This window comes from Poecilia formosa, unplaced genomic scaffold (assembly GCF_000485575.1).
Source record: "Poecilia formosa unplaced genomic scaffold, Poecilia_formosa-5.1.2 Scaffold729, whole genome shotgun sequence".
Classification (NCBI taxonomy): Eukaryota; Metazoa; Chordata; class Actinopteri; order Cyprinodontiformes; family Poeciliidae; genus Poecilia; species Poecilia formosa.
This window is the reverse complement of record NW_006800668.1, coordinates 24,571-49,161: the sequence shown is the minus strand read 5'-3', so window position 1 is coordinate 49,161 and position 24,591 is coordinate 24,571. Positions and strand designations below refer to the sequence as shown.

The following is a 24,591-nucleotide window of genomic DNA, read 5'->3' as shown; positions in this document are numbered from 1 at the left end:
ATATTATCGTAATTCCACAATTTGTCCACTAGATGCTGGTAGCTGGTTCTGACATCTTAGATCTGATGTTGTAAAGACGTAACTTGGATAAGTTGGTAGGAAGTGAAGTAAACGTCCAGTCTGTCCTCTGATGTGTCCTGCAGCTGGACATGGAGACGTCAGACAGGACAGAGGGACAACGCGGCGGAGGCTGGGCGGAGCGAGGAGCCTCAGACAGAGCCGCCGGGTTCTGGACGGTTCTGGTTCTGGACGGGTCTGGAGGAACTCACCGGGTCGCCGCTGATTTTCCTTAAAGCTGATTCTGTTCCCTGATGGATCTTCAGCCGCAGCGGCTCAGCTGTTCCACGTCACAGTCAAAGTGAAAGTAAAACCAGGAGGAAAACACGCGCTCAGCCTTTTGAATCAAGCTTTATGTAACATCTGTCTGCAGACAGACAATACTGCTGTTATTAATTATTAATGGGTTTCAATTAGAGCAGAACATAGAAGATCATGCCACACATAATAAATTCCCTCCTGAAATGAATGATTGCTGAGGACAATTATTAACAAAACCAGTAATTAGATCAAAATTACCCACCTGATTATCGGGAAAATACCAGTTATTATCTGTTATTCTCTATATGATTAAGGTTTTATATTAATAATAACTGATGTAGGAAAAAGTCCAGCTCTGTTGTTTTCTGAACAGAAAACAAACGTTTCTGTCCAATATGAAAGAGTTAGCAAAAAATAATTTAACAACAAACTCACTAAGGTAGAAACTCTAAAGGACAGATTAAAGATTGATGAAATGAAGAGTAAAACTGTAAAAATATAAGAAATTAGAGCTAATAGATAGCAATAGCTGCTTTTACATCAATTGTAACAGCAATTTGACATTTAGAAATGAAATTTGCTTAATTTAAAATAAAGTGTTGACTCTAGGATGAGGTGTTGTTCAGTCATATCTAAATTAGTTGATTTTTCAGAACTTCAGTGGAAACACTTTTTTTAAAAATCATAGGGGTCACATAATTAACAACAGGAAGTTACTACTGGTGGAAACCAAGAAGACAACAACAGGAAGTGGTTGGAGAATTATATAAACATATTCACATAGGATTTTAATTTCATTTCTTATTTAATGGAAACACTGTGATTCTGAAAGTATGTTTTTTCAAGATTCACAAAATTAGGAATAGTGACCATTTTTAACACATTTGTAAAGGAAACGCAGCTATTTGTCTCAACTCAGTTAATTTAAGATTAAATTTGAAATTAAACCAATTAATTTAGATGACTTTGCACACAGCAGCAGCAGAAATATGTAAAAAATAAAATATCAAATAACCAATAGTAATGATCTGTAGTAACGTCACAGTTCAGTGTGAATATTTGAAGACCAAGGATTGTATTGAAGAGTTCTGAAAGAGACAGGAGCCAGGACAGTTTTAGGGGGTTAAAGTTCACAATCATCTGATGGATTCATCCATTCATTCTCCATCTCTGTCTGCTGGGTGGCAGCTTCATCCTCACCCTTCTTCTTACAACATCGATAACAAGCTGCCAACAGAACATGAGAGAATGAGAGAGTTTATCTTTCAACCAGCTGACAGAAACATCTACGCCACTGACCTGCTATAGCAGCCGGGATAGCAAGGATCCCTGATATGACTTTGATGATAAACACCCAATCAGGTTCAGTGTAGTAGACTTTCATCAGGACAGGAGGACGGGTGGACAGAGGGCCGGGGACATCTGGAAGTGAACAACAATATTATAGTTGTTCTGCTAAATGCCAGAAAATGTAGCGAGAACTTTTTGTAGAATTTCTTTTTTGTAACTTTCTTTGAATTCAGAAGTTTACATACATTTGGTCAGTATCCAGGATAACTATCTTTAAACTATATGACTTGGGTCAAACATTTTGTGTTTAAATCATACAGTTTATTAGATAGTTATCCCTGATACTCACTAAATGTATGTAAACTTCTGAATTCAAAGAAAGTTACAAAAAATTTCTTCAAAAAATTCTCGCTACATTTTCTAGCATTAGCAAATAGAAATCATTTTGGTTATTCTAACTAAGCTAAAATAAAAAAGCTTGGTCTAATTGAACTTCAAACAGTGTGAAACAAATGCATACATGTCCTTTAGTTCAGGGTATGTCAGTACAGTCTGAAGTGTAAATGTGTGGGTGAACTTTTCATCTTTGACACGTATCAAAACCAAGCAGAGGAACAGACAGGATGTGGAGAACAGCCTGGTTATAGATGTTTCTACTCTGACCCAGAAACAAGTCAGCTTTAGTCTCAATGAGCTGAGAACTGAAGAGGTTCTCTGTCTGATTCCAGCTCTGACCCTGCTGTGGACCAGTTGACCTCAACAGGTCATCGCTTCCAGACTCTCGTCTCCATCGCCCATTGTACCGACTATCTATGAACTTTTGTCATAACATTTTTCCCAACACATCCCATCATGACCAGATGATTCATGGATGATTGGATCTACCAATCAGAAGCTTGTGTTTCCTCTTCAATGACCTTCAGGGGTCACTTCCTCTTTCCTCCATGTGTCTCCATGACAACCCCCACCATGAGGATCTACCTCAGACCAGGGGGTCTCAGTAAAATGTAATGAAACCAGAATGTGTTCCTGCTGGTGTGAGAGGTAGAACATGAGGATCGTACCTGGTAGAAGAAGACTGAAGGTTTCCACCTCATTGTCCTCCTTCATCCCGCAGGAGACCAGGCTGCTGTCCTCAGCAGAGACGTTTTTAATCACCAGCCGGTTCCCGTCCGTCACATATTTGGTCTGATGGTCGTAGCCGGAGACTGCCAGAGAGGAGACCGGTCCGATTCTGACTCTGGTCTGGTTCTGGTCCTCCATAAACCAGTAGACATCAGTGTGGTTAAGAGAGCAGGTTAAAGTCACATCTTGACCCGGGTCTACAGGAACATTCACCAGATTCTTTGCCTCTGAACCGACCAGAATCACCAGCAGAACCGTCCCCAGCAAATCCATCAGACCGGCTGCTGCTCTGCTCTGAGGCAGCAGAGAGACTGAGCTACACTTCCTCTGAGTGTCTGATCAGTCACCTGACCTGTCAACTTATAGACACCAAGTATCATTTTTGATGAGGAAGTCTCTGTGAACGTAAAGAGGAAAGTGCTGCGGTCAAATGAGACCAAAACTGAAGTTTTCATTCACTGAGAGAACCAGGATGGAAACACAGAGACCCAAAGCAAAGGCTATAGCAAAACATTACAGGAGCAAAAGTGTCCTAGTCAAAGCTCAAAGCGCAGGCCAGTCGAGTCACATTTAAAGTTTGCAGTTCACCAGCAGAAACCGTCCATCCTGCTGGGTAAAAATCCCAGAATCAAGATGAGAGAAACTCAGAGCGACTGATCCACATCACCTGCAGGAGGCTGAAGATCTCTGAGGATTCAGTTTATCAAACAAACATTCTGCTCTATAGAAAACAATTAATCTGATTAATTGATTAACAGACTGTTAATCGATTAACAGACTCCAACAGTCTCTATTGGAGGATAGAGACTGTTAAACTGGTCATTCAGATCAGAAATGAGGCCAAAAATAAAATAAAAAACCTTCTTTGTCTGTAAATCTGTTCTTCCAGAAATCATCCAGTTCAGTTTTAGCTTCACCTGATTCAGATTCCGTAAAAAGAAAATCTCTTATCAGTCACTTTTGGCATCCAATTATTAACCAGTTAATCCATAAATAGATCACCTTACTGTTTGTTAAGTCTGTTTAGAGCAGTGGTTCCCAAACTTTTTCTTCTGCGCCCCCCCAGTGGTTTCCAAACATTTTCTGCGCCCCCACCCCCCTATGGATTACAAATGGCTGTCTGGTTGAAACGACGTGTGTGACGGGAGGGGTGGGGGGAGGGCGGCATCGAATTTTTTGGGGGCAAAATGAATGTACGTAGCTGAAAATAGACACCAACATCGGTAGCCTACAAGGTACTTGTTAAGCTTAAGGTNATATTTTTAAACTTATTTTGAGAAAGACGTTTTTGCAGTTTCTTGCTTTTTATGGTGTTAAAGCTACGCTGAGACAGCTCAAGCAGATTTGAAATATAAAACTGTAAATCCAAAGCAGCAACTTGAACTTGAATAGAAAAGTTTACTTAGGTTGGGATCATAGTTTCCTTTTAATAAACAACTGTAAGTTTAACAAATAAGAAGGATTTATAACTGAAAAACCTAAAATAAAACAAGGAAATAGTTTTATGCTTTTAAAGTTGTTGAACTTTATGCCAAATGTTTGTTTTGCTCTTTAACAAATGATAAACCAGCAGTTTAAATGTTTTCTCTGGTCGGTGGTCATTAATACACCCTGACCATCACTGCTCCTGTAGCTGAACATGGTTCTGGTCCCACTGTTTTCTCCAATGTATTCTAGTTTCTGTAATCACATCACCAGTGTTACATGATCAACCCAACAACCAACAGGATTTGCTTTGGAGTGGCTGTTTTCAGCCCTTTGATAAATGCATTAAAACTGAACATCTTAAAGCTGGAGGTCATTTTGATGCATGAAGTCACAAAGTGAAAAAAACACAACTGTAAAACTACTTTAACAAAAAGAGGGAAGTGATGTCTGAGAGACAGAAAACTTTATTTACTCAGACAATATATCACAGATTACGGTATATATTTACAGTATGAATGCAACATGTAATAATTCTAACAATCACAGCCCGACAGGCAGCGAGGCCTCAGCCAACTATCCCCCCTCTCCCACTTCCGACCACAAACGATGCCCCGTCCCTCCTCGTGTTGCTGTGTAATGGATGGTTGTACTGGAACTGCAATTTCATTGTCTTTCTGACAATGACAATAAAATTCTGATTCTGAATCTGTTGGGCCAAATCAGTCCAATGTCGTTTCCAGTCTGTAATTGTTCTTTTTAAAAAATCCAATCTAGACTGTCACAGAGAAAAGCCATTTAAACTAGCGAGGCAATCAGCTATTTCTCTGGCAGATTAGAGCTTTTTCTTTATTAATGCTGGAAAAGGCTGTAAAATGTTGGGAAGAAACATTTTTTTTGTCTCCCTTCCTCTTTGGAAGCTGTTATTTGTTGGAAAAAGTCAGATGGAAACAGTAAAACCAGAACAATGGAGACATTCAGAAGAGCTGATGTTGCTTCAAGTTGCTGCATTCAATGTTCCAGATGGTTTAGTTTCAACTTTATCAATAAATCATGTTTTTGTACTTCAGCTTTCTTTTCTTCTGTGTTTCAGCAGATGTTGGTCTGGAGGAGGTTCTAGAGGAACATAAGATCAGTCTGAGGAGAAGATGTGAAAGTGTCACTGAAGGAAGTGATGAAACAGGAAGTAGAACCCTCCTCAACAGGATCTACACTGATCTCTACATCACAGAGGGACAGAGTGAAGATGTTAACACCCAGCATGAGGTGAAGCAGCTGGAGAGAGCTTCAAAAATCCAGAAGCTCCATGACTCTCCAATCAGGTGCCATGACATCTTTAAAACCTTCCCTGACCAACATGGAGCCATCAGAGTGGTTCTGACATTTGGCGTCGCTGGTGTTGGAAAAACCTTCTCAGTGCAGAAGTTTACTCTGGACTGGGCAGAGGGTTTGGAGAACCAAGATGTCAGTGTGGTGGTTCTGCTTTCGTTCAGGGAGCTGAACTTGATCAGAGATGAGCAGCACAGTCTTCTCTCGCTGCTCCATGTTTTCCATCCAACACTCCAGAAGCTCCCAGCAGAGCAGCTGGCTAAATGCAAACTGCTCTTCATCTTTGATGGCCTGGATGAAAGCAGACTTTCACTGGACTTCAACAACAGTCAGCTGGTTTCTGACGTCACACAGAAGTCATCAGTCAACGTTCTGCTGACAAACCTCATCAGGGGGAAACTGCTTCCCTCTGCTCTCCTCTGGATAACCACACGACCTGCAGCAGCCAATCAGATCCCTCCTTCATGTGTTTCCAGGGTAACAGAAATACGAGGCTTCACTGATGCCCAGAAAGAGGAGTACTTCAGGAAGAGGTTCAGTGATGAAGAGCTGTCCAGCAGAGTCATCTCCCACATCAAGACCTGCAGGAGCCTCCACATCATGTGTGGAATCCCAGTCTTCTGCTGGATCACTGCTACGGTTCTGGAGAACATGTTGACCTCAGAGCAGAGAGGACAGCTGCCCAAGACCATGACTGACATGTACTCACACTTCCTGCTGGTCCAGACAAAGAGGAAGAACAAGAAGTACCATGGAGGACATGAGAGAAGTCCACAGAAACTGATGGAGGCTGACATGGAAGTTCTTCTGAAGCTGGGGAGGCTGGCGTTTGAACATCTGGAGAAAGGAAACATGTTCTACCAAGAAGACCTGGAGCAGTGTGTTCTGGATGTCACAGAGGCCTCAGTGTACTCAGGAGTTTGTACAGAGATCTTCAAAAGAGAGAGTGTGATCTTCCAGAAATCAGTTTACTGCTTTGTTCATCTGAGCATCCAGGAGTTTCTGGCTGCCGTCTACATGCTCCACTGCTTCACCAGCAGGAGGTCAGAGGTCATCAAGACGTTCCTGGGAGAAGAATACAATGAAACATCTCTAGATGAGTTCATGAAGAAAGTCATGGAGAAATCTCTCAGCAGTAAAAATGGCCACCTGGACCTGTTTGTCCGCTTCCTTCATGGTCTCACTGTGGAGTCCAACCAGAGACTCTTAGAGGATCTGCTGGGTCAGACAGCGAACCGTCCAGAAACCATCCAGAGAATCATCACCAACCTGAAGAAGATGAACACTGATAGAATCTCTGCTGACAGAAGCATCAACATCTTCCACTGTCTGATGGAGATGAACAACGTCACATTTTATCAGGAGCTCCAACAACTCCTAGATTCAGCAAAGTATCTCTCAGTGTCTGACTGTTCAGCTCTGGCCTTCATGCTGCAGATCTCAGAGGTTCTGGATGAGTTTAACCTGGAGAAGTACAACACATCAGAGAATGGACGACTGAGACTAGTTCCAGCTGTGAGGAACTGCAGAAAGGCTCGGTGAGTCCAAGGGCCTCATGTATACATCGTGCATACGCACAAAAAATATGCTGTGCCATATTTTACGCACAAGTCAGTATGTATAACAGTGAACGTGACATGAAAGTTTGCATAAATATGCACACACTTTTTATCTGCTTTGAAAATATGCGGCAGCCACACAAACGTTTGTTGGTGGATAATTACAAACAAACTGCAAAGCATCAAAGCTCACCTAAATACACTAAAATTTAACTTAATTCAATATTTAGACCAAGAAGCGTCAAACCCAAAGTTTTCCATGATTTTAATCTTTTATTGTTTAAACTTAATGATGAAACTGAACAACATTTATCCTCAGACAATAACATAGCACACACACAAAATAAATAAATTAAAATAAAAGGATGAGAAAACCTAACTCGAAAGTAAATAAGAAATTTAATAAATAGTAACTTTCCTCAGTTCTTGTCACATAAAGATGTAATTGGTCTGTGCGCCAAAGCGCAAGAAATGCATGTGATCTATGGGACCCTTTCATTCTTACTGAAAAAAAAAACAGTGTCGGATCAGCAGTTTACTTCCAAGCAGGTCAGGTTTGATTATTTTTAAGGTGATCAAGATGTGTAGACCACTGCAGAGACATGTGTCCCTCTTCCAACCAGTTTGTCCCAGTTCCTCTCAGATCAACAGAGGACGGTCCAGACCTGAAGGAGCAGCAGGACCGGTTCTGCTGCTGCTCTGCAGGACGACCAGAACAATCTGAAGCTTTTAGCTGAAGCAGGTTGACGACTGTCCACTTTCTACTTTGTTAAAGCATCAAATCCAGCAGATGAACGGAGACACAACTGGGAGCATCATGTGTCTGGTCTGCTCCCAGTTTCCTCTGTGGCAGCATTTAATAATCTGCTGCTGGGAGCCACGTTTCTATAGAATATACTACTATTATTAATGATGAGGAGGATTCTAGATGCTGCAGCAGCAGATATGGGCTAAACAAACCCAGAGATGCCAGAGGTCCACAGCAGGCTGGACTTCCTGCTCTGCTCACTTCATTTATAACTCACTTCCTGCTTGGTGGAAGATCTGAAGGATTGCAAGCCAAACGGTCTAGTCCAAGTCAGGTGTGAGTCGGAGCTGAACCAGAACCTGGACTTTAGTCAGGAGCTGCACAGACTCTCTGTTGGGTCAAACTCAGTAAACTGAAGATCAGATGTTGATCAGATGATGACATCACTGTTATCATATTTTAGTCTGTTTATGATCCAGATTGATTTCATTAGAACTGAATTTATTTCTTCTCTCATTACAGACTTGATGGCTGTTTGCTCCAAAAGGATGAATGTGAAGTTGTGGCCTCAGCTCTGAAGTCCAACCCAGATCTGACTGAACTGGAAATAAGTGAGATCTTCATTCTGGGAACACTGGGACTTGGAACCATTGGAGACTCTGGTGTGAAGCATCTGCTTGAGATCCTGGAGAATTCAATCTGTAAAGTGAAGAGTCTGAGGTTTGTTTTTTCTTTTTATGAAATAAAGTAATTCATTGATACTTTATTCTGTAGTTTAACTGATAATATATTTTCTTTTAAAACATGTTTAAATGTCAGAATAGAATCTCAAAAACATTTTACCTTATAAATTATTTATATTCTTATTTCAGACTTTGAGATTATTCAGCTTTGTTTTGAGTTTTTTTTTCAATTTAAAATATTTTTGACTGATGAACAAACGAGTGAAATAAGTAAAAAAAAAAAAAACTTTTTTTAAAAAACAAACATCATTTAACAAAACAGTATCGAAGTTCCTACATGCACTTTTTAGTGTATTTATAAACACATTTGGTATGATCATACTATGATCAGAAAAGCCCACTGGACATGAAGTGCATAATCTAAATATTTGTAAGTGATACAAATATTAGATAGGTTTTATTGTTTTGGGCATAAAACAATAAAACCTATCTAATCTTGCTAAAGAAATATAATTCTCTTTACAATGTGGCCATGAATATTGCCTTATTGGCTCAGTTGTCTGCTGTGCCCATCCAAAGAGTAAGAAAAGGAAAAAAAAACAAGAAATGAAGAAGATGCAGAGCTGGGCTGCTGATGAATCCATTCCGTACTTATGCCAAACCAGCATGCCACAAAGACGTGAGTCCCTGTCAGAGGCTATTCAACACTAGAGTGACTATTGCGCACCAATAGACTTGTTATTTTGGTTATGACGGGTGTACTATAATTTCCCTCAAAATACAATAATTGTATGTCTCTGGTACGATAATCCTACATTTCTCACCTGGCAAAACTGGAACGCGCTGATACGTGGTCATGTGATTCATGTAGCTCTCAATAGTTCCAACATGTCGGCGCTGTCAGTCAGTTTGAATGGCTTCTGGTGCGACGCAATGCATATAAATGACTTCTTACTTTCCCCCATGGCTTTAGCTTTAGGTAATTATTGACCAATTATGAACCGATTACTTCACTATGTACTTAATAAAAGCATTTTAGATGCAACAGGGACATTTATTACTGCTATAAACTTTAGATCAGTGGTCCCCAAAGTTGATCTTCGAGGGCCGGCATCCTGCATGTTTTAGATCTCTCCCTGGTTTAACGCACCTGGATCAAATGATGACTCATTAGAAGGCCTAAGAAGAACATTGACATGGTGAAAAGGTTGTTACTACCACCAGGGAGAGAACTAAAACATGCAGGATGCCCCTGATCTGGAGTCAATGCACAGCTTCAGTTATTACAACTAAAACCTATTGATCAGGCCCGAAACCTGGGAGTAGTGATGGACTCTGACCTGAACCTTCAGAGCCCCATTAAGACAGTCACAAAGTCGGTCTTCTATCACTGAAGAACATCTCCAGGATTAGAGGACTGATGTCTCAGCGCGATCTAAAGAAACTCATCCATGCGTTTATCTTTAGCTGCATTAATTACTGCAACAGTGTCTTCACAGGTCTGACTAACAAATCAGTCAAACAGCTGCAGCTGATCCAGAACGCTGCTGCTGGAGTTCTGACTAAAACCAGGAAGATGGAGCACATGACACCAGTTTTAAAGTCCCTAAACTGGCTCCCTGTAGCTCAGAGGATAGACTTTAAAATACTGTTTATAAATCACTGAACAGTTTAGCACCACAATACATTAAAGATCTGCTTTCGTCATAACAACCTTCCAGACCCTTCAGATCTTCTGGTTCTGGTCTGCTCTGCATCCCCAGAACCAGAACCAGAAGCAGCATTCAACTTCTATGCACCACAAATCTGGAACAAACTTCCAGAAAACTATAAAACAGCTGAAACACTGACTTCCTTTAAATCTCGACTAAAAACCCACCTGTTTAGAGTTGGATTTGAAACGTAATCAATTACGAATTTAACGACCGAATGTAATATTTTGATTATTGATTCTATGCTATGTGACTTTGTGTTTTTGTTTTTTATGAGGTAAAGAACTTTGAAATGCCTTGCTGCTAAAATGTGCTATTTAAATAAAATGTGATTGATTGATAGAATATATAAAGGAAAGAGATAAATGTTAGCTAAGATGAAACACTGAGTCAATCAAAAATGAATCAAAATGCATTTTGATAAATTTTCAGAATGTGAGCTGTAATGGACATTGTAAAATGCTGAATTAGATGGATTGAAGTAAACCTGTGAGTTGCCGTTAAAATACAACCACCAAGAAAACATATTTAATAACTGAATTAACAAAAACTGGAGACATAAAATATCTGATGATAAATGAAGGTACAGAGCAGTCAGCTGATACAGAGCCTGTAAGAAAACATGGAGAGAAAAAAAACATCCAACTGAGTTTAAGATCCTGAGACACTTTCTGAAAAACCTCAAGTTCCTTTGTTGATCAAATGTTCTGGTTCTGCTGGTTTGGACTCTTTAAACCAGTTTGACTGGATCAGATGTTAGAATCAGTTCATCATGTTTCTTTTACATTCAGGGAAATTAATTTTCTACATTTTATTATTTATTTGTTCATATTTCAGTTTTAACTGCATCCTGTTGGCTTCAGCTCGTCTTTTTTTTTTTTATTCAGATTGGAGACCTGGAGTTTGTCAGAGACCAGCTGGGCGTCTCTGTTCTCAGCTCTGAAGTCCAACCCGACCCATCTGACAGAACTGAACCTGAGTTACAGCAACCTGGGAGATTCTGGAGTGAAGGAGCTCTGTGGTTTTCTACAGACTGAAGGCTGCAAATTGAAGAATTTGAGGTTTTCTAATTATAAAAATATTATGTAACTAATGTGTGAATAATTAGGTATATGTGCCGATCGATTGGCCACCGATCATAATCTGCCGATTTCCGTGAAAAAGTGTATGATCGGTGATCGCCGATCACGGTCTCTTGTTGCCGATCACCAAATCCGATCATTTATCTCACTTTGCAGCCTGCATGTGCAGCTCATCTCCTCTATCCTTCACACTGCACAAGCGTGCAGCAACAAATCCTGTTATGTGGAACTATAATGCTGTGATAGTGAATGGGGACTTTTGCATGGTGTGGTGGAAAATTAGCACGTCAAAATGCATCAAAACAATGAATCTAATATGGCATTTAAGAAACAAGCACTTGACTGAGTGTGTCTATATTGAGGCTCAATGCAGGTGCAAAAGGACATCTGGAACAGCCAGATGGCAAGTAAAGGAGCACACAACTACCAACATTAACCCCTCCCCTAGCTCTACCCTAAGCAGGATTAACATCACGGTCAGAAAGCTGAACAAATAACCCCAAAAATAATTTAAGTCTTTGAGCTGGCGGTGTAAGATGCTGGTACTCCTCTCGCCCTTGGACCGCCGCTACGCAATACTGGTAGTAATATTTCACAGACGGAGCACCGCTCATCTTCAATGTCTGTTTTAAGAAGACAGTCTGTGTGACAGTGAACTTTCACACCAAACAGCTGCTTAAAGCTGCAGCATGCAACTTAAAAAATATTTTAGATATGTATTAAAATATGTCTATTATGTCTAACGTAGTTTAAGTTATTGCCAGATAATTTTTTCCATTTTGCCAGATAACATAGTATCATTTATACCTAAAGCGAAAAATTAACAACTATTCAGCAGAGATCAGTCTCATGGATGATCGGTATTGGAATCGGCAGCAAAAACCCTGATCGGAGCATCCATAGATATAATTGATCATAAATCAAAATTCATATCTTCTGTTCTAATAAATATTTTCTGAGTTTGTTTCTGGACTTGGATCCAGAGTTTAATTTAGTCCCTCTGTGAAACTGAGTAGGACCTGCTGACCTGAGGTCAGAACAGGACAGCATTCGGACCCCCAGTGTGTAGATATCCTCCTCATGTCAAGCAGGTCAAAGGTCATATAACCCAGTCTAGAAAAGTGAATTTCAGCTTCTAGAATCTGACAGGAACAAATCAATAATCAATAATTGATGCTTCAACACTTTGATCAGAACCTGAAATGATTTTACTGACTAAAATCCTCCAACACAAAATGACCCAATACCAGGTTCTGGTTCTGGTTCTGAAGTCAGCAGGTCTTTATTGAAGCAGCAGCTTGTTGGCTTTAATATTCATGAGAATCTTTAACTGGTTCTGTTGGACTGGTTCACCTGCATCCTGTTGGCTTCAGCTCATCTTTTATTCTTTATTCAGGTTGATGGACTGCAGGTTGTCAAAGATCAGCTGTGATTTTCTGGCCTCAGCTCTGAAGTCCAACAGCCTCCATCTGACAAAACTGGACCTGGGAGGAAACAACCTGAAGGATTCAGATGTTCAGCAGCTGAAGCGTCTTGTAAAGACTTTATAGTAAGTAAATGTTTGTAGTGAGTCCAGCTGCTGTCAGCATATTGAACTAAACCCAGTTAGCATCAAAGCAAAGCTCCAGTGTTCCCAGTAAAGCTGCAGCTTCTCAGTGGGAGGAGAATGGTTCAGGCTTCCTGATTGGACACAGAGACAGCAATCAGCCAATCAGAGGAGCAGCAGCTTTTTGTGTTCCTGTGTTTGTGTTGGTGTGAAGATGAGTGTTGTTGCTGTGTCCATGTCTCCAGGACGTCCAGCTGGACTCCAGCGTCCAGCTGTCCAACATGTCTAGAGACAGTGGTCCTCATTCATCAAACTGTGGCAGCAGCAGATCTGATCTCAGATCTGCTTGTTCTCTCAGTTCAACAGGAAACAACTGATCAAGTTCATCTTGGTCACAGCTCTGAGATCAGTCTGACTGCAGCCTGGAAACCATCTACTGGATGTGCTGCGTCACTGACTGCTGCTGGAGAGGCTGGAAACACTCACTGATCTGATCTCTCCATCCTTCTTCTCTCTGCAGGTGGGATTCTGATGATTCTGACTGACCTCAGTAAAGTAGAGAACGGTCTCTGTGTCCTGCTGATCCTCAGAGGTTGAAGCTGCAGCAGTTTGAGTCTAAAGAGACTCTGACTGGATCCTGATGATGACCTCTGACCTCCAATATTTTCCTCCTGTTTATTTTCTCATGTCTGTCATTTAGTGTCTGATATTGTTTGTCTCTTTGGATCAATAAAGATCCGATTCAAACTGGGCTCCATTTAGAGGCTTCATGGAGTTTTGATCTGAACTGGATTCAACTGGAAAGTTGATCTTTTTTCTCTCTGATTCATTTTCATCCTGGAACCAGAAATGGTCTGAGATGGAAACATGGGAATCATTTTCAGTTCAGCTTTGAATCATAAAGACACTTCAAACCTCTTTTCTCTGCTGCTTCTTCTTCTGTTGACAGGAAAATGTTCCTCAAAGCTCCACAGATAAAAAGATGCTTTACTGGAAACTGCAGAGAAACTTCAGCTTCCATCACAGAAACCAGTTTAACCAGTTTAGAACTGGATGTCCCACAGAAACTCTGATCTTAGAGCAGTTTTCAGAAACATCCAGCATTTTATCTGAAAAAGAAGATAGATTGTACATATATTTATCTTTTTATAGTCATTCTGAAATCTCTAAATAATGAAATTGTGTGTCATAGTCATTGATTCTTTAATATTTCTGTTTGTTTTGGTGGTTTACTTTTTAACTCCACATTTCATGTTGAGTTTTCTATAGAACTTTAGGACTTGATGTGTCACATCAGGCTTTTTACTGTGAATTTACTGATTTATTCAGACCTCAGAGAATCAGTGGGATAATGTGCTGATTGGTTCATGGTATTTGTTTTCATATTTATTCTAATGTAATGTGGATTCATGGCCAATAAAAGTTTTTATTGGCCGTGCAGTACAAATATAGTAACTGCACCTTTATTTTAATCATCTATGACATTTAGATTATTGTATTCAGACCAACAAAGAAATAAAATATATATTTTAAAGGTTTCATCTTTACTTTTACAGCTTTATTTAGCAGAAACAGAAAACATCCTGTGAAGTTGATCTGAGCTTTTAAAAGCTTCTTATTAAGGTTTGTTTTGTGTTATTCTTCCTGAAGGTATTTAAATAAAACACATGGAAACCACTTAATTAATCAATGTTGTTGTTTTTCCTCCAACTTCATAGTTTAAGTTGCTTCAAACTATGAATGTACTATTATACTTTCCGGTGTTTTATTTTGAAAGATCTCACAGGAAGCATATGTATATTTTTTTCTAGTTTCATTGTAATTTTAATTACCACATTAGGCCACCAGAGGGCATAAACACGGAGCTACGAGCCACACTCCTTGATTGCGGTTATCTAACCGTAAGATCTCGCTGCTCTGAATGAAGCGAGTCTGTAGCGCTGTAGCTATCTGGTTTCCAACTTCAGACCAGCGGGCTAACTGGTCCCCAATGGGATAAATCAATGGTCCTCAATTGGTACCGGGCCGCGGAAGAAATAATTAAATATTTCCGTTTTATGTTTTATGTATTATTTGAGTCTGGAGCATCTTTTATTTTGAAAATCCTTTAATCGGATTCTCTGTTACTTGCGCGCCAACATTGAGCCACAAGCAGCAAAATGAGTAAGAAACAGATCAGATGTCTTTGAAAAGTTTCTTTGCAAAGGGGAAAAGGGCCAGAGAAAAGACAGGAGGATGGATTTATCCCAGGCCGGTAGGTGAGTCAAACATTAAGCCGCTCTGTGTAACATGTGGCGACCGGCTGCTAATGAGGCAATGAAGCTTCAAACTGCTTCGCCACGTAGAGACCCAGCAGGCTGTGGATATGAGCAACACTTTGGGTGTCATTGTGTCTCATCACTCCCTGATGGGACCATCTCGTTGCAGAGAAACAAGCTCAGGGCTCCTGTGAGTTAAAATTTTCACGAAAGTAAAATGTTCGTTTTTGTGGCGCATCTGTGTCTTATTTTGAAGGGATATCTAAACGTTACCATAGCGACCAGAGTCAGAGAGCGTTTGGGCAGTGGTCAAGAGGATATGAGTAGAGCTTGAGAGCTTCTGATTGGCTACCTGTCACATTCAACAAGTTCTGTTCTCGTTCCCAGTCAGGGAAAACCTGACTGGGATAAAAAGGGCCAAGACAACCCGAATTGGGTACATGTGTATTCAGGCTTTAGCAACACCAACATTTAGAAGCCTTATCTGACGGTTCACCCCCACCCCCTCCCCCCGGGTCGCAACAAAATTTCAAAGTCTTGACCGGTCCGCGGTAATAAAAAGGTTGAGGACCACTGGGATAAATGAAGGCAGATACTTCTTCTGGGTTCACTTTAATGTTTCCTCTGTCAGTGTGAACTACAAGCAGCTCCACAGAGTTGAAAACAGCCGACAGAGACTCTGAGCGGAGCTAGAGATGCTAACGGACTCCAGCAGCAGCTTGGTTTACACAAAAACTGATTATCAGCAGCTGCAGATCTAAACTCTGATGCTGAACAGCAGCATTGATTTGATTCATGATTAAACTCGTCAAAATAATTTGTGTGTAGTTACAGTGTGTAACCACAAGAGGGCGATAGATAGCGAGTCTCTAGCAAAATCAAATCCAAAGAATTAAACAATCTTCTGTTTACGACAGTTGTCTATTTTTTTTTAAAGCTTCACTAACTTTTTAACTTTATTAATTGTTCTACGGGTGGTTTTATCCTGCTTATTGTCTGATCTCAGCTCATTGAATATTATCACTAATAAATGTGTTTTTCTTAATATTTATACTTTTTCCAGATTTTGAGTCTCAAAATTATAATTATTACTATTTCTAAGTAGTTGTTTATCTTGTGGTCTGAATTATTTTAATAATGAATCTCCATCTCTAATAGCATACAAGTACGAAATATTTAAATATTATTATTCACAGGATTAAGTTAATATGGCTGTAATCACTCGAAACTATTTAGTAAAAAGTTTGAAATTTATCAGATTTATTATGGTTGATTCAGTTCTTACTGAATCAACTAAGCTCATCAAATCAGAAAAGATTTGATGAGCTTAATTAAAACCAATGACATGAGTTTTCCAACTAAGACCAAGGAAACATCTGAACCTGGCCTTAGGTAAGTTATCAAAGTCATGTAAATGACATTAATCAGATAAAAATATCACCAACTACAAACTATCATGACTGCAGACATTTTTCAGGCAAATTCAACTGGATTTCGTGTTTATTCACTTTTATAAAGTCAGATCAAGTAAGCTTGATTACTGTCGTTAAATAAGAGTCACTGCAGGATTTTATTCAGTCTGACTGACCAGAAAAAACGTCCTGTAAAGAGTTTCACACCGGAGTTTTCTTTTATGAGTTAAAAAGTCTTTATTACAAACTTAAGACAATATTAACAAAATGTCTTTTGTTAATATTTAGTGGTGGATTTTTTTTTATACCTTCACACATGTACTTTAACAATGAATTAAAAATTATAGTGCTGCACTTTTAGCTGCTGTATTGAGATAGAATCACATTTTCCATCTGCAATATCAGGATCTGCAACCTGAATCTCTGGAGAAACAAGAGGTTGATTTAATATTTCAAATGATGAAATATTGCTCCCTCCCTCTTCCCCTCCCCCAAAGGACGACAGATCCATTGCAAAACAGCGGGTAACTTCTTGTTTTGGAAATTATGAGTTTTATTCGAATTTAGTGTGTTATGAATGTAATTGCGAATTATCATCTTTACTGTTGAACATTTTAAATTCGTGGATTGTTGTTCTGAGTGTCAGATCGGGGTTTAAAAAGACAAGTTTAGCGGATCATACCATTATAATCTCTGAAGGTTTTCCCGCTCTCCGTCGCGCTCTTTCTGTTTGGATTCCATGGGAGAAGGTATGAAGTTTTATTTTTTTGTGTTCAGTAAGTGTATTTTAAATATAATAAGTGATGGTTCAATTACTGTTCTTTTAAAATATTGTGTTTTGGAGCAGTTAATCTTTGTTTAAAGGTGACGGAACTGTGTTAGCAGATACTTAGCTGCTCTTATGCTACATGAACATTGCTAATGAAGATGCTACATGCATGTGTTGAAAATAGTATCGTTCCTGGTTAAACAGGCGCTGTGGAGCACAGTTAATCCTTATGGGACGATTTTTACTGAAGTAAATTTAGTTTCCTCTTCACTTAGTCACTATTATTTACCACATTAATGTAAGGTTTTTCTTGACTTGTTAAAAGTGAAAATTAGAACAAAAAAGATAAACTATCTGATTAATATGACGAATATCTGTAGTTACGATAGTTCACCACCAGAGGGCAGTAAGAATTACAGAAACATATTCCTGAACATGTATGAATCTTTGTGTTTGTGTGTAATGTGTGGAATTATAATAATAACTTCCTGTATAAACTGTGATTTCTGTCCTGAATCCTGAAGCTGTGAAACTGAACCTTAAGGCTTTTTCTTCACCTTTCAGTTCATCCGTTTTATTCGCCTCTAAGCAGTGAACTTTAAATTAGCTGGCTGGCATCTCTAATAAAGCAAACTCCACTGGCTGAGCAGCACAACATTGGTTTTCAAAATAAAATAAAAGTACCATTAGTCTCACATTTAAAGAAAACAAACAACCTGTTAACTCTCTGATGAGGAGCTTCAAATGCAGGATGAATCAAAATACAAGACAAATATGGAAACCATATGTTTCTTTTTTTAAAGCACAATTAAACTAAATATAATCTCTTCCTATTTTGGTGTTTTTATTCTGCTTTTTTTTTATATGTATTTGTGGCGTAGTTGCAGATCTTGGCCACAAGGTGTCAGACATAACTCGCAATTTTCTTTCCCTGTTTGTGTTTATAGTTTAGATTAAAGCAAGAATGCACAGGTGTAATATTTATTCATCAGTAAAATATTTAAATAAAATTTGATGTTAAAATAAATAAATAAACTGCTTCTTGTATTCATAGTTGATTTCACTATTGTGCTGTTTCTGTTCTTTCCCATTCTCCAGACCAGTAGGGGGCAGTAGTGCTACTGTATGCAGAAGAAGAAGCTCCATTTAGTCAGACTGAATCTACTGCTGCAGCTCAACAGCTTCAATCCAACCAGAAAAGGAAAATATCTCTGCTGGCTCAGAGAAATCTTCCAGCTTCATAGCAGAACGTCTCAGTTTGTGAGCTGAACTTGTCTAAAGGTAACCGCCATGCTAACGCTAGTGCTATGGACATATGAGCCTGTGGAGAGAAGCTGTGAGGTTTTGGAGAAATGAACTTCAGAAACAGCAGCTATGCATCCAGCTGCTGTGGAATCACTAGCTAGTTAGCGCCCGATAGATTAGCATGCTAGCAGAAGCTTAGATCCTGTTTAGTTGATATTTATGACAAACAATTAAAATCCATCTTTTTACCTGAAACTGATGATCAATGATGTTGATCCTTCTGGTGGAAAACTGCTTCAGAAAAAGTTCCTGAACAACTGGAAGCAGAAAGTATCTGAGCTGGCAGCTAAGTTAGCTTGCTAGGCTAGTGGGGGCTAACTACAGATGGTGTTCAGAATAGAATAGAAATATTTTAAGTTGTTCCACAGAGGAGAAACTCAGGTGTAATAGCAGCAAGTCAGAGTTCAGTGCAGATTCACATTACGATAAAATTATATAAATATAAGAAGAAGAGACTGTTGAGCAGAGCAACTTTATAATATAAAAAAAGTTATTAAAATAGATTGATGAGAGAAAAGTTTAGTTTAGGTTAGTTTAAAGAAATAATAGCTACATAATGTCAATATGCATGTATGAATGATGGTGATGTTGAGATTTAAAACAACTTTTATGTATAGAAGCAGATCAATCAAATGTTAATTAGCATATACTTCATTTTAGTAGATATGTATACTATCTAACTAGTGATGTTCCTATCAATCAATCACCAATCATTCTCATTGAAAAAGTATGTGATCAGTGTTCGCTGATCATTTTTCTCTCGTACGTTGCAGCTTGTGATGTGCAATTCATCTCCACCTTTCTTAGAGTTAATTCCTGTCCACTGCGTGTTTGAGTTAAAAATGCTAAAAGTTTACTGTAAGTTTGAAAATATGACTAGGTAATGATGTCTTACTGGAATACATTATTGAACATTGCTTAGACCTCAACTATAGAGTCCTTAAAAAGGCAAACACAAAAAAAATTATATTAATGTTTGAGCTGTACGTTATCTCTTTCTAAATAAAGTTCATTACGTTTGTTCTTGGGCAAGACACAAGAACATGACGATAGAGGGGGACAGAGCGGAAATCGAATCAGCAACCCTCCAGTTGCAGTGCGATGTCCTGCCGCCATGGCACCTTTAAATAACATAAACAAAGCTTCGCCTGGTGACCTGCCATGCATCTCATACTCTGGGAGAAACGGTGCCACTGACTGGATCCACTCATGTGTTTCATCGTCTCTCTGCCTCTGTAGGAACATCAAAGAAACTGTAAAACGTCTGGAGAAAAACAAACATCCACGTTAAACATCTGTGACTGGTCTGGAAATCTCCCCTGCAAAATCGTCAGAATGCAGCAGAGTAGTCACTCTGAGGAGAAGCCATACTGCTGTGAGAGGTGTGGGGAAGCTTTCATCTGTCCCACAGACCTAAAAGCACACAAGCTGTCCCACAGAGGGGTTAAGCCATTCACCTGTGAGAGATGTTCAAAGTCTTTTAGATTCAGATGGGACCTAAAGACTCATGAACGGATCCACCATGGGAATGATTCATTCAGCTGCAGTGAGTGTGGAAAAAGTTTCCGCACAGAGAAACGACTCAAAGCTCACGGTGTCGTCCACACTGGAGAAAGACCTTTCACTTGTGACCAGTGTGGAAAAACATTCAGCTGGATGGAAAGCTACTACCTCCATAAGCGCACCCACTCAGGAAAACCAGCGAAACAGTACTGCTGTGAAGAGTGTGGAAAGATTTTCAGAAGTTTATCAAACCTGAATGCTCACAAACTCAGACATACCAAACAACGGCGATACTCCTGTGAAGAGTGTGGGAAAAGCTTTGCAAACCGTCCTCACCTCGTAGAACATCGAAACCTTCACAGTGGATTAAAACCCTACGAGTGTGACCAGTGTGGAAGATGTTTTACATACCATGCCTCCTTAAGATTACATCTCCCCATCCACAGTGATCAGAAACCATATGTCTGTGCTGAGTGTGGAAAGGGTTTTGCTCAAAAGCCTGTTTTCAGAGAACATCAGCTCGACCACGCTGGAATTAAACCTCACAGCTGTGAAGAATGTGGAAAGTGTTTCACAACAAGAAAACGATTAAAAGTTCATCAATCCTCTCATGTTCGGGAGAAATGCTTCAGCTGCGACCAGTGTGGGAAAACTTTCACTACCAGAAACATTCTCAGAAACCATCAGAGGGTTCACACTGGAGTTAAACCGTTTTTGTGTGGGGAGTGTGGGAAATCTTTCAGAATACAAGGAAACTTAAAGATACATAGCCTCATCCACAATGAAGGAAGGTTCCCCTGTGACACATGTGGGGGAACCTTCTCTGAGAGGAATCAGCTAAAAGCACATCAGGTCATTCACAGAGGAGGGACACCATACTGCTGTGATCTGTGCGGGAGACTCTTCATCACGAAGGCATCTTTAGTGGCTCATCAATATGTTCATGCTGGTGTTGAACCATTCAAATGTGAGCAGTGTGGGAAAGCCTTCCGTCAAACTTGGAGCCTCAAATCCCACCGGAGGATCCACTCTGAAGAGAGACCCTACAGCTGTGAGCAGTGTGGGAAGAGTTTCAAATGGGGAAGTAATCTGAAGGTACACCAGAAGATCCACAGCAGGGAGCCAGCAGCCAGGAGGGGTCACTGTGAGGTTGGTGAAGATCTGGCTGGTTCTAAGTTACAAAACCCTTTTCTGAGGATTAGTTTAACTCCTTAATCTGAAACTGTTAAGAGTAGAAGTTCTTCTTAGCTTAGAGTTTTAATCAGAGCCTGGTGCCATGGTTGTAAAACATTGCAGGAACCCTGACTTGCTCTGTCTTCTGTGTGTTTGTTGCTTTAGAAGCAGAGCAGCACAGATGGAGCCACTTCTCAGCCCAGTGATGGAGGAGAACCAAACGGTTCTGAGAAAAAAGTCAGCAAAGAAAAACCTTAAAAGTTCCAGATCTGAGCTCAGTGAAGACAACCTGAAGCTCAGCAGTTCATGGTGTTCTAGTGTTAATGCCCCTGACCTTTGCCCTTCAGACAGGGAGCAGTTCAGTGACTCATCAAGAAGCTCTAAGCTGTTGCTAACATGGCTTCTCATATCCAGATGTTTTTGGGTTTCCCTGTTTATGGTGTGTTTAGTTAGCCTCAGTTAGCTCTGTAGCTAACAGCATAACTGGGTCAGCTGGTTCTAGAAGAAAGACAAATAGAACCAGCTTCAGATCAGTCAGAGGTCTTCAAGGAGACATTACAATGGTTGTTAAGACACAAGATGTTCTCGTGGAGGACATCTCTTGAGTTTTTGTTCATGCAGCTCTAAGCTCTTAGTTTGAAGGGGCTGAATCCCATTTCCTGTTCTAACAATGAAAGAAAAGAGCGTCAGACTAAACTTGATTGTTGCTGCCATTCTAAAATAGTTTGATTCACAGTTGGTGATGGAGGCATTAACGTCCTGCTAATCCAGATTAGAAAATGGGATTAACCCTTAATCTGTGCTCCAGGATCTGGGCTGATGTCCCAGTTGGTCTGTTGTTCTTGACTCTTTGTGTTCCTGAGCTGCTTCCAGCTCCACGTTGGGAACATTTAGATCCTGTTGGTGGTTCTGAGTTCTGGATGGTTGGAAAATGTTCCCTGGTGTTTCATATGACGGACCTGCTGCCACTGGCAGGAAATGGAGAAAACTGTTGATGTTGTTTCCTGTTCAGCCACCAGGTGGCGCCACCAGGTAGAGCTCTTCACTGAAAATCTAAGCAGAGTTTGAAATGTTGCTGCTGAGGGATGTTGATCAGTTTATTTCCAGAACTGGTTTGAAGTTAAAATGTCTGTTTGTGTTGCCGGGCTCGGCGTTGCTTCACCCAGACTAACAATAAAGTTCTACATTGTGGAAATGAAGAGGCTCAGAGTTTGACTTCAGTCAATCTGGTGGTGTGTTTATTCTGAACAGAATGGAGAAAAACAGTTTAGTAGCTCAAAATCACCCAGCAGACTTCAGCTCACCTGCCCAGGACAAAAGAACCACATAAAAACCTGCCGCACTATGCAGAAAAAGCAGCCAGCTAGTTCACACACACGCTGCAACAGTCAGGGCTAACGCTGGACTAAAACATCCTGCTGTCTGTTGACCTGTTGATGGCAACTAAAGCAAATATCTTAGCAACATGTTGTCCTTTACAACCAGAGTTGCCACCTTTCAGACAGGAAAGTATTTATTCTGCTTTATCTTATGGCTCCGTTTTTGATAAATTATTGATCCAGAAAGCAATTATTCAGACACAGAGGTGTGTGAGACCCAAAGCTGTACTTTATTCAGAGATGTACGACTTCAACGCATTTTCACTTCAGTAGAAGAATCAAGAAATAACTTCTGCTTTAAGGAAAACAGAAGAAAGTTGAAAAATAATTCTCAAGTACTGATGAAGCGATCATAGGTTCTGATTTAATATTTTATAGTTCTGTCATCAGACAGATAAAAATATAGTTATGTGTAAATTTTGGTACTTTAACGACAAAACGGGTCGGGGGCTGCAGGTCTTTTCTGCTGTGTTTCTGGTTAAAACATGTTTGTTCTTCATCCAGTGAAGTTTCTCAGTGGTTTGAGGAGCCAGACATTTTACTCAAGCAGCAAAACTTCAGAATCATGTTAATTAAGTAAAAGGTAATAAGTAATGACCTTTCAACATGCATCACAAAACCTGCAAACTCTAAAGCTCTGCTTTCTAACCAACGCTTCATAAGCTTAATAATAGGAGCCAGTAAAAAGACATAAAGGCTGTTTGTTAATGCAGACTTATTAGACAACCAGAAATATTACTCTAGGATTAAAAATATATATTAAAGAAATTAAAGCTGATCATTCAGTTATAGATGAGAAAATAACTGGGAATTTTTAAGATACAAAATTTGATTGGAAACTTCATATTTCAGCCAAATCTTACAAAGTAGGAAAAATAGTACAAATGCCATTTATTCAGAGAAATTAACCAAACTTGAAGCTTTTCTCATCCTAATAATCCAACATTAATTGAATTACAAACTGAGATGCTTCATAGTGTCTCTGAGAAAATACAAAACAAGGTTCCACAAATTGAAAAGTAATTTAAAATCTGAGTCAGATTATTTAGAGACATTGTTCTTTAAAATGCGGGAAAATAAATCAGCAGACTGACGGTCTTATTTAAATTATTTAATTGATTTATTTTGAAATACTATCAAACTTGATTATTTTTTTTAAAACAATGTAAAAAATTTCCAGAGGTTTTTACTGTGTACGCAGACCAGTGCATGTTCTGATCCATCAGGAGGATCTTCTGGTCCTAACTGGGTTTTCTGCAGAGCTGCTGCATCACCTGCTACTCCAGCTGAGCCCAGAGCTCCCAGTTAGCCTTAGCATGCAGCTCCAGTCACCATCATCCCAGTCCACACCAGAGTGAAGAATCAGAACCAAACCCAGTGGTTCTGCAGGCAGACAGAAAGACAAAGCAGCGATTCTGGTAGATTGGGTCCATATTGAACTGGATCCAACATGGAGACCAGCTTCACTCTTTCTGGGAGAAAATATGAACAAAACCATCAGGAGGAAAACTTAAAGCTTTGTCACCAGTTACCAGAACCAGATTCTGGAGGATGAACCAGTTAGATCCAGTCATGAACAAAGGGATCATGAATTCAGATCAATTTAAATCTTTATGTGGAATAAAGGGAGTTTCTCCAGAACTGGGACATTTAGTGTGACAGTATTGTTTGCATAAACTAATGTAAATAAAAAAATTAGAATTCAGTCAGAATTCTAATTTTTTTTTCCCCTTGGCCCTAATCCTCTTCCGTAAAATACAGAAGACAAATGAAAGCTCTTATTTTTACTCTAATTTGTCTAGCAGATGGCAGCAAGAGACCACAAATAAACCACAATGACATTATCGCAATCTTAATTCTTTTTTTTTTTTTTTCATTTTCCCCATTTCTTTACTCTTAATAAATTATTTCCCTTTCCCAAAAGGAATTATAATCGTTATTGCCACTTCTAATGCCCTTTTTGCTAATTTATCTG

General features: G+C 39.6%; 2 protein-coding genes and 1 long non-coding RNA gene across 7 annotated transcripts in view; 2 read left to right on the top strand and 1 right to left on the bottom strand.

Annotated features, from left to right (window-relative positions):
• Nucleotides 1-13,568, top strand: part of LOC103131200 (NACHT, LRR and PYD domains-containing protein 12-like) — a 50,405-nt gene extending 36,837 nt beyond the window's left edge. For 2 of the 3 annotated variants that reach the window (XM_016666480.1, XM_016666478.1), the window contains exons 4-8: nucleotides 5,255-7,025; nucleotides 8,317-8,514; nucleotides 11,077-11,250; nucleotides 12,668-12,820; nucleotides 13,338-13,568. In XM_016666480.1, the coding sequence (XP_016521966.1) occupies nucleotides 5,255-7,025; nucleotides 8,317-8,514; nucleotides 11,077-11,250; nucleotides 12,668-12,820; nucleotide 13,338 (2,297 nt within the window). In that variant the 3' untranslated portion in view covers nucleotides 13,339-13,568. Of the gene's footprint in view, nucleotides 1-5,254; nucleotides 7,026-8,316; nucleotides 8,515-11,076; nucleotides 11,251-12,667; nucleotides 12,825-13,337 lie in introns of all 3 variants that reach the window. The other variant, XM_007542791.2, reaches the window with a different exon arrangement.
• On the bottom strand, nucleotides 660-5,940 carry LOC107834712 (uncharacterized). Its single transcript, XR_001660522.1, has 3 exons — nucleotides 5,857-5,940; nucleotides 2,597-2,604; nucleotides 660-673 (listed from the first exon to the last, which is right to left on the bottom strand). It is a non-coding gene; the product is annotated as an uncharacterized LOC107834712 (long non-coding RNA).
• Nucleotides 13,569-16,970: 3,402 nt separating the features above from the next.
• LOC103131201 (zinc finger protein 160-like) lies at nucleotides 16,971-22,436 on the top strand. 3 transcript variants are annotated; one of them, XM_007542793.2, is made up of 4 exons: nucleotides 16,971-17,011; nucleotides 18,355-18,537; nucleotides 19,801-21,213; nucleotides 21,403-22,436. In XM_007542793.2, exons 3-4 carry the CDS (start codon nucleotides 19,897-19,899, stop codon nucleotides 21,493-21,495), a joined length of 1,410 nt encoding a protein of 469 aa, XP_007542855.1. In that variant the 5' UTR covers nucleotides 16,971-17,011; nucleotides 18,355-18,537; nucleotides 19,801-19,896; the 3' UTR covers nucleotides 21,496-22,436. The 3 variants fall into 3 exon arrangements, with proteins under 3 accessions (XP_007542855.1, XP_016521967.1, XP_007542854.1); XM_016666481.1 differs by lacking the exon at nucleotides 16,971-17,011 and adding an exon at nucleotides 17,152-17,263; XM_007542792.2 differs by lacking the exon at nucleotides 16,971-17,011 and adding an exon at nucleotides 17,156-17,236.
• The last annotated feature ends 2,155 nt before the right edge of the window (nucleotides 22,437-24,591 follow it).